Source organism: Magnolia sinica, chromosome 2, assembly GCF_029962835.1.
Source record: "Magnolia sinica isolate HGM2019 chromosome 2, MsV1, whole genome shotgun sequence".
Taxonomy (NCBI): domain Eukaryota; kingdom Viridiplantae; phylum Streptophyta; class Magnoliopsida; order Magnoliales; family Magnoliaceae; genus Magnolia; species Magnolia sinica.
The window spans coordinates 63,332,183-63,342,325 of record NC_080574.1 but is presented as its reverse complement, the minus strand read 5'-3'; the positions used below and the strand labels follow the sequence as shown (position 1 = coordinate 63,342,325).

The following is a 10,143-nucleotide window of genomic DNA, read 5'->3' as shown; positions in this document are numbered from 1 at the left end:
GGGTGTCATTATCACTGCTGCTTCCTTTGGTGTGGTCCACTAAAGTTGTGTACCTGCTTCATTTTCATGATCATACCTTAAAATGATTTGAGAAAAGCGATGAACAACGTGGATAAGACACTTACATTACGGTGGGCCCCACATAGCCCTGCCCGGACGGATTACCGTACGGGCAGGGGCAGGACACAATCCGTGTCCGCTAAGACGAGCACTGACGCTCCTCCAGCTCAAAGTTGTACAAATGGTTCAAAAGAGATCAAAGTTACATGGCCCCACAGTGATGTATTTATTATATCTACACCGTTCATCTATTTTTAGAGATCATTTTAAAGAATTATCCAAAAGATAAATCATATCCAAAGATCATCTGGACCACACCATAAATAACAAAGGAGATGATGATTTTCACCGTTAAACAATTTGTAGGGCCCGCCATAACATTTATTTTACATCCAATCTGTTCATAGGGTCACAAATACATAAATGAAGAGAAAAAACAAATTTCATATTCATCCAAAACTTCTGTGACCCCAAAAAGGGTTTCAATGGTAGATGTTCAATCCCCCACTAGTTTTTGCAGTGTGGTCCACTGGATAATTAGATATATCTTATTTTTCATTTCAAGCCTTAAGACGAGCTCACCAAATGGATGGACGATTTGGATAAAACACATACCTCATGATCAGACCCACAAAATTTGTGACGTCAATACAGCAGTTGTATAGCTGGCCAGAGCTACACCAGCGACCGCTTCCGATCTATGTGTTTCGTTCATGCCATCCACTTATTTTTCTAGATTATTTTAAGTTATGAGACCAAAAGGGATGTATATCCCAATCTCAACTGGACCACATTACTGGAAACAATGTTGAATGAGTGTTGACCATTAAAAACTTTTTAGGGCTATGAAAGTTTTGGATCAAGCTGATCTTTGTTTTTTCCCTTCGTATGAGTATGTATGACCTAATTAACAGATTGGATGTCAAATAAACAGTACAGTGGGCCTTAGGGGGATTTTAATGCCAGATATCCAATCACTATTGTTTTCCCGTGGTGTGGTCCACCTGAGATTTATATGCCTTTAATTTTTGTGATCAAATTATAAAGTGATACATAAAATTGGATGAAAAGCATGGATGAAACACATACATCATGGTGGACCCACAGAGCACCGACCACCAGTCACGGGGCTGGTGGCATGGCAGGGGGAGTAGCCAATACGTTAGGAGACGACAGACCGATGGTCCAGATTACCTGGCGATGGCGCCAATTTTCATAATTACAAGCCTTTATGTACGGTCTGCAAAAGCACGGGACGTGCATCCGATCAGATAAGTCACTTGAATCGATGAACCGGGAGAAAAGAGATTTTAGGCAGACAAAAGCATACATGGCGACCTTCCTGTCTTTGGATTCGCTTTAGGAAAATGGCGGGTCCCTCTTCGCGTTCCCCATTTATTTCAAGGGGTGAGATTAATGACAAAAATAAAGCTGTACTGTCAGCCACAGGATTAAAGGCTCCTAAAAAAAATATGACCGTTGAAAGAAAGTACTCCTTCCCATTCAACGGTAACAGGAAGCCTCCCGAAAGATCTAGACGTTGGGGAATATGCTAGAGGGAGAGGCGACACTTGGCATTATATTAGTGGCTAAAAAAGAGAAAATAAAATACAACGCTAGCGTGGAGCGATAGGAAACGTGGCGCCACACGGATTTGGATAACGATGACAAAAGTAGGCCTCACTCACGCATCCCACTGGGATCCTTGCAACGCCTGTTTTACGCACAAGTCTCTGCGGCCCATCGTGTTGGAAATGTAAAATCCACTCCGTTACGCCATTGGCCCAAAAAATCAGGTTCGCGTTAGGCCATTGGCCCAAAAAATCAGGTTCGACTAGGTCCCAGATACAGATGGGCAACAACTCATGTAACATCTGGTAATGGGATGGGTTCTGAGAGCAACAACATTGTGTTTATCTCATCAAACCCGTTGATAAGGTGTAGCTCATTAGGAAAAGAGAAAAATAAAAAAATCAGCATGATCAAAATATAAGACGGGCCACGCTGTGTGCATTACCGGTTTTTGTAGCAATTTTACATTTATTTTTAACTTTGGTGGGGCTCATATGAGATTTTAATCAGGCTTATCTTTTGTAATAACCGTTCAAATAATGACTCTCGCCTGATGGATTGAATGGATTTTACGTAGATAACATGGTAGACCACACGAACCGGGGGTATTTTACGCGCTGCGGAAAACACTAAAAGAAGATTACGTCGGGCGCCATGTCAGACATACGCTTGCAAACATAATCCAATCAAGTAACGACACGTGTTCCCACTCAAGATAATGGAGGAACACGTGAAGGGGACGGCCTCGGGGTAGTCATTACCGGGGGGCAATAAAGAGCGGTAAACGAAAGTAACCACTATTTCACTTGTTGGGAAATGGACAAGGAACATAACGGAATTACAGAAATCCCCATACCCTATCCCCTGGACGTCGTAACTTGGGGAGAGGTAAAGGGCGAAATAGGACTTTTCAGCTGAGAGCTCGAGGGGATGGCGAGTCAGGCTCCTTCAGCATGTTTTGTCTCATGGTCCCCAGAACTCAATGTCGTTAGATAATCGGAACCGTCCATCGTATTGATTCTATTAGGGATGGTCTTCACAATATTAATTAAGCTATTAAGTTCTTCCTTTCTTTTGAATTTCCGCAGTTGTATATGAACGGTTAAAATATTTGTTTCAACGGCCGGAATCCAGCCGCGCATTTCGTGGATAATGGAGAGCAATCGCTGTCTCCTCACGAGGGTCAGGAGTGTTACACAATCCATCCATTGGAAGCAGGGCATAGGTAAATGCCAATCTTGACCGCCAAAGTCGTGGGCTACATGATGGATGGAGCACCGGCCCAAATCACACTGTTCAGACGACTGTAATCATCCAACTATAGCCAATCAGTCGGTCGGTTAAAAGGAATATCTTCGGTGGGCCAAATTTAAATTTCTAAACCCTACCGAGGTTTCTTCGGACTCCATCCAAAGCACGGCGACTCTTTGGACGGTGCGGATTTGCCTGCGTATAGGTCAGATGTACGGGAGATTGGTGGTAGAAAGCGAATGCATCCGGCCAAAGGATAGGACCCGGAGACTGAACCGTATATTCTTTTGCTAGCCCTGTGTGTGGAAAGTCCTCGATCCATCCTCGCTGGATGGACAGTCATTGTAACTCTGTACCTTTTATTTTGCTTTTTACCTGATCGCGGATTACATGCAGCAGACGACCTAGGTAGAGACGGACGGTCTTGGCAGGGCCTCTGTGTGGCTCATCTGTCCGTTCAGATTTTCAGATCAATTTGCGCATGAGACAAAAACGAAGCATATCGAAAACTTGAGTTACCAAATCACGGGAAGCACCGGTGACAATTACAGCCACTGTTGAAACTTTTTGAGGACTTAACGGTTATGTTTATTTACCGTCCAAACTCCGACCTGCTAATAAGGTCAAACGGATGTAAATGAAGGAAAAATATTAATATCAGCCATCCAAAACTTTGGTAACCCGCAAAAGATTTTCAATCCCTATTTTTTTCGCATAGTGCAGTCAATTTAAGCCTTCAATTTGCCTTACTATTTTTAGTTATACTCTAAAATAGTCTGATAAAACACATGAACAGCAATTGATAAAATACACAACGTGTGTATATATAGAGAGAGAGAGAGAGAGAGAGAGAGTACACCTCCATTACTTTTACGTCAGCATTTGTGCACACCGTGACTTGTGCACGTAATTTGAACGGTCTACATGACGAAGAATCCCTTGAAACCTCCCCGGCCCTACTTTTAGCCTTGGCATGATAAAAAAAACTCTGGTGGGCTGCCTAAGGAAATAATTTCCTCCTTTGATTTACATTTCTCTTTTGTAATGGCCCATTAGAGTTTTAAAACCATTTAAAATTACGCATAACGAATTTCAAAGGGGTACCACATTACGTGAACTTTTGAAACTTTGTGCCTAAGACACATGTGCGTCAAAGGGGTATCACATTACGTGAACTTTTGAAACTTTGTGCCTAAGACACATGTGCAACAAATGTATGCATAGGCGCATATATATATATATATATATATATATATATATATATATATATATATATATATATATATATATATATATATATATATATAAAATCAATATTTTTCATAACAATGACCGGACAAATCATAATACTTCATCTGGATTTAAAAATTTGGTATGCCATAGCAAAGATAAATACAGATCAGGGGAGGTAACTATTTCTATTTTTCATGGTTTACCAAAGTTTTAGATTAAAGTAAAAATTGGGCCATGAATGTTTTATGAAGTTCTGCTTCATGTGGACCATACAGATTTGGAAGTCACATTATGTATGATGAGTTCTTAAAAAAGTTCGCATAAGTTTTGTGTTATCCGTCTGCAGAGAGTGGTTCCCAACCTGCGCTCCTTTTTACTTAAGAAAAACTTTAATGCCTGGGTAATAGTTGATAAGTAGGCAGTTAAAAATTACTCATCATACCTAGCATACAATTAAGTCAATTAAACTTTCCAAACTAAGTTTTCCAGTTTAGGTGTATCATGAACCTAAATTTATGCATGTTTGGTTACCGTAGAATTGGCTTAGTGGACTTTTAATGAGCAGTTAAAAATGAAAAATCTGAACTTACCTAACTAATTTGCTTTTGAGTTTGTGACTTAGGTTTGCTGGTATTACATGCCTCCGTTCATGTCTTAGTAGTAGACTCGCGAGAGTTTCAACCCTGAGTAGGGATTGAGTGCTCATTTGGTGTGAGTGGGTGTGCAATCGTGGGATGTGAGTGTTTGTAAAAGAAAATATACATAAAAAAAAGTCGGCTTGTTTTACATTTGTCGTGGCAAAGGAAATTCACAATAATTAAGAATTACTTTATTTATTTCCTGACAACAACTGCATTGGACTGGTAAACCCTATGTCCCAATTCTATTCAACCTTTGGAATTAGGCCTACCACAGTTGTACAATTTCTGCATACCTGCCTGCCTATCAAGCATCACACCCAGCCTGGGTATCATATGGTCCACTTTTCTATTAGCCCCAATCGTCATCATTAGCAGAAAATTTGATAATTCAGATGGCTCACCAAAAAGAAATTGATATGAATGACGACGGTAGGAATTTTCATACCGCCTTTTCTTGACCCAAGTATGATGAACGGCTTCGATATTCCATTCACGTGCTCTATTAGCGACAGTAGCCATCAAATGCATAACATTAGTATTACACTTTTTTTTTCTTTCTTTCTTTTTTTCCTTTTTTTTTTTTTTTTTATTTTTACTTTGCTTTTGGCGAGAGAAAGAAGAAGACGAAATGTAACCGTTGCAAGTGACACGTGTTCTTGTTGGATGCCAGCCTGACGGTCTGCAAACCATGATTGGACGGTCTCATGGTCTCGCTGTAGTCCGGGCCCACCTCTATCTCTCTCTCTCTCTCTCTCTCTCTCTCTCTCTCTCTTTTCTATTATTTTATAGAGAAAACCCTCCCCATATTATCCATAAATACTGCCACTGCATTCCATTTCCTCATTCTGCTGAGAAAGCCTGAGAAAAGAAAGAGAGAAAGAAGAGAGAGAAAACAGCTAGCTGAAGAGAGAGAGAGATGACGAAGGACGTTGTAGAAGCGGAAGCTCAGCACGGGAAGGACTACTCGGACCCACCACCGGCCCCACTCATCGACTCCGCCGAGCTCAAGCTCTGGTCGTTCTACCGAGCCCTAATCGCTGAGTTCATTGCCACCCTCCTTTTCCTCTATGTCACCATCGCCACCGTCATCGGCCACAAGAAGCAGCCCGGCCAATGCGACGGCGTCGGCCTCCTCGGCATCGCTTGGTCCTTCGGTGGCATGATTTTCATCCTTGTTTACTGCACTGCTGGCATATCTGGTCCGTCCATCTCTCTCACCCCACAATTCCTTTCTTCCCATTTCACCTCTCTCAATCTCTCTTTTCTATTTCAGGTGGGCATATTAACCCGGCCGTTACGTTTGGGCTGTTCCTGGCGCGCAAGGTCTCATTGCTGCGGGCCATTTTCTACATGGTGGCCCAGTGCCTAGGTGCCATCTGTGGGGTCGGCCTCGTGAAGGCCTTCATGAAGCATCCGTACAACTCCTTGGGTGGTGGGGCCAACGAGGTGGCCCCTGGCTACTCCAAAGGGACCGCCTTGGGGGCTGAGATCATTGGCACCTTCGTCCTCGTCTACACCGTCTTCTCCGCCACCGACCCCAAAAGGAGCGCTCGGGACTCTCACGTGCCCGTAAGTACTCCGTCCTTTCCTCCTTCATACGCTGGCGTTGCCATTAATTGCTTAGTTGGGGTCCTTACTCCTTTGATGGTGCAGGTTTTGGCACCGTTGCCTATCGGGTTCGCGGTCTTTATGGTCCATCTGGCCACTATTCCTATAACGGGAACGGGCATCAATCCGGCGAGGAGTTTCGGAGCTGCTGTGATTTACAACAACGACAAGGCCTGGGATGACCATGTAAGATATTTTATATAAGAAAGTAAAATCAAAACGACTGGAAATTTTGATTGGGTTTTTATCTCATTTTGTTTGGTTTGCGTTTTTTGGGTGTGGTCTTTGGCAGTGGATTTTCTGGGTGGGGCCTTTTGTTGGAGCGCTGGCAGCTGCTGCATACCACCAATACATCTTGAGGGCTGCGGCCATTAAAGCTTTGGGGTCTTTCCGCAGCAACACCAACAACTGAGTTTCGCTTCGTCATCGTTTGGCTCTTCTTTTCATCTGTTTGTGTATGTGTGAGAGTGCAGAGAGAAGATAGAAGGAGAGCTTTCTCTCTTCTTTTTCTTTTTCTTTTTCTTTTTCTTTTTTTGGGTTGTTGGTGGTGGGTGGTTGCTTGTATTTTTGGTTGATTTCAGTGGGAGTGTTTTTAGCTTTCTTTATGTATTTCTTTGCTTGTACAATGGATTATGGATTCTTTGCTGCAACTTTCTCTCTCTCTCTCTCTCTCTCTCTCTCTCACGATCCTTCATCCCATTATAGGCTCTAGTTCACGCCTTTGATAGGAATTTTCATGAAATGCCATTCCTTTTTTTTAGGGCCAATTTGGTTTTCCATAATCCAGGTAAATTGCTGAAAAGAAGTAATTATTATATTTTTTTTCACTTGTTTGGAAATGAGCAAGTAATTTCACCTAGAAAATCGGTCTAAAAATGTTGACTTAAATCCATGGGCCCCACCATAATGTATATAATATATCCGTGTTGTCTATCCATTTTAGTAGAATATTTTGAGGCTTGATTAAAAAAAAAAAAAAAATGGAAAATCTAATGTTCAATTAGCCCACATGAAAGGAAATAATGGACTTAATTTGTCCACTATTGAAACTTGTTGAAAGTTGATTCTTTTACATGGGCAGGCAAGGATAAGTGAAAAATATTAAATACAAGCTTGATCTAAATTTTCTAAGGGCTTCAACAAGTTTTTAGTGATAGGCATTCAATTCTCATGATTTCGTGTGGTGTGGTCCACTTGACCTTTGGATTTACTTAATTTTTGGGCTCATGCCTTAAATTCATTTGGCATAATGAATGGGCGGTGTGGATAAGCCACACACATTATGGTGGGCCCCATATTTTTTTTTACAAATTCCTTAATTTACATGCTTAAAAAGTAAGCATTGGGAAAGATGTTGGTAACCTTGGTAAATAATGATTACTCATTTACAAGGTAATTACACTTGAGCCAGAAACCAAACTGGCCCTTAGCGTAATTTGGAAAAACCACCATGGATGTCATTACCCTCAGAATGAGGGGTCTCTTTGAGAATATTACGTCATGGTCTACTTTGGAAAATGATGAAATTACCCGCTAGATGGTGAATTTGACTGTACTCACGTCAAAGTTGGGGCAAATTACTTAAAAGCGACAACATTTCATATATCGTAAGAGTGGCCTACGAAATTCTATATATCCTATGAGCGGCATCCTAGACAAGCTTCTCAGATTACTTGGACCAAAATGCCTTTTATCCTTGTTTTAGTAGTTGTACTGTAACGCCCTGAAATTCGGGGGTCGAGCATAACTCAGCTCCCGAGTTTCAAAACATCACTTATGCAACATATTTAATGATGAATGTATGTTGACTGTATTAGTGCATAAAACATGGAATAGATTAAGCCAAAACACAGATATGCTTCAGGGACAAGTGAATAAAGCAAGCGGAAGACTTATAGTAAAATGTGTACAAGTGTAAATCCCTGAATTACATATACAACCAGATCGTGTAAAAGTGTTATTTAACAAAATTTAAGTATCAAATACATCATTTCAATTCCCAAAATATAATCCCAGAGATCCCGCGCAACAGACCGAAGCTCGCTAGAACCCGTCTGAAAACTGCATATAGGAGAAAGCAGCCTCGTCGTCATCCAGCTCCCGCTCTGCCTCAGACGTCGCATCCACACCTGCAACATCAGGGCCTAAGACAGAGTCTGGTGGGTGTGTAACACCGCCCCAGAAACGTGGGAGTGAGTGATCAACTCAGTGGAACAATAAGGCACTGGTTAACATGTTATCAGTTCAATCAAGAATGATAAAGCAGAACACTTAAATAAATCCTAAGTACTCTTGTTAATGCAAGGATGAATGCAATATGATGCGTGCCCTCACGCGTACACCCTCAGCGTCTTCATCTTACGTTACGCATGACATCGCCTCAAAGTGCGCCACATCTACAAAGCACATGTAATGCGGTGCATGGATATGATTACCAAGTTGTTATTAGTCCGTTTCACACAACAGGATTGGGAAGCTAAGATACCTTCCTCATATCACCATCCAAACAGTGATCCATTCTAGGGTCGTCAATCCTAGACATCTCATACGATCATATAGTTGAGGTTGTAGCAAAGGGCTCGTCACCAATCAATGTACGCCTTTCATGCCCTTACTACCACAGATCGGCTCGTCACCTCCTTGCGGTATCCAGGTATGCTCGAGGTCACTACAAAGGGCTCGTCACCAATCAATGTAGCCGACAACAGCACGAATATAGTTTCCCATACCACCATAATCGGCTCACGAGTTAAGTTGCTCACCGGTCACTACGGGAGGCTCGTCACCCCAGCGTAGGCCGACTCGACCACGGTGTCCCATACCACCATGTCCTACTCATGAGTCTTGGCGGATCGTACCATGGTTATTAGGATTTCACTGGTAAGTTCTGTACCTTAGACAATAGCGTCCATACATGGTTAACATACATCGGACAATCGGGTTACTTGACGAACTCGACTAGCACGAGCGCACGTTGAATTGAACGACATAGAGTGCGCAAACACTCTGCGTGGCTAAACCACTGCCGCCAACTCTAATACGGCTCGGGTTCGTCTAATACGTCCTACGTGGCGAAAGTAATCTCAACCACGAATATAGGGTCAATTACCGATCTCCTGGACTAAGGCATAGTCCCAAATATCCTACACTACTACAGATAATCATATGGAAAGTAAAACAGTAATGGATCAACAACTCAAATCATGGTACATGCACATCTGAAGAATATCAACTTAACATAAATGTAAGCATAGGAGATGTTTGAATTTAAATAACTTGAAAGGTAACTGCATAAAGGAAAACATGCGCATCAATAGGAGTATTGAGAATCACTTCTCAACGCTCACACTTAGTGTAATCAGTTACACTTAGATCATTCATGCATTTCTACAAACACTTAGCATACAAGGAACAACATACATGACGTATGTTGGAATACATGCACTTAGATAATTCCCTTTACCAAGGAGCTGTCATACATGCATCTAGCATACATACATGACCAATAATCATGGCAAGCACAAGTGCGTATTTTATACGTATACGGTACTTTATAAATACACTTAGAATACACAAATCTCAATATAGCACATGCATATCAGGAAAGCAATGTAAACATAACATTTGACATGTGAAATCTCATCCATAACAAGAATAAATCACTAACTGGGATTGAAAGCCATGAAAACCATAACCTATACACTTAAAGTCCGCACCTTAAGCGAAGAAAGAACCGCCGAGCTGATTTAGACGAGTTGTCTTCGTCAACGGCACTAGA

The 10,143-nt window shown here is 41.8% G+C and overlaps 1 protein-coding gene across 1 annotated transcript; it reads left to right on the top strand.

The window, feature by feature from the left end:
* Positions 1–5,595: 5,595 nt before the first annotated feature.
* On the top strand, positions 5,596–7,015 carry LOC131237159 (aquaporin PIP2-7). The gene is made up of 4 exons (XM_058234829.1): positions 5,596–5,956; positions 6,031–6,326; positions 6,411–6,551; positions 6,658–7,015. The coding sequence occupies exons 1-4, from the start codon at positions 5,674–5,676 to the stop codon at positions 6,775–6,777; spliced, it is 840 nt and encodes a 279-aa protein (XP_058090812.1). The 5' UTR covers positions 5,596–5,673; the 3' UTR covers positions 6,778–7,015.
* Positions 7,016–10,143: the final 3,128 nt, after the last annotated feature.

Excerpts from the sequence above, each read along its gene's own strand:
- LOC131237159 (XM_058234829.1), top strand. The coding sequence starts at position 5,674 with ATGACGAAGGACGTTGTAGAAGCGGAAGCTCAGCACGGGAAGGACTAC. Across the intron at positions 6,327-6,410 it reads CTCGGGACTCTCACGTGCCC|GTTTTGGCACCGTTGCCTAT; the intron begins GTAAGTACTCCG and ends TTGATGGTGCAG. Across the intron at positions 6,552-6,657 it reads ACAAGGCCTGGGATGACCAT|TGGATTTTCTGGGTGGGGCC; the intron begins GTAAGATATTTT and ends GGTCTTTGGCAG.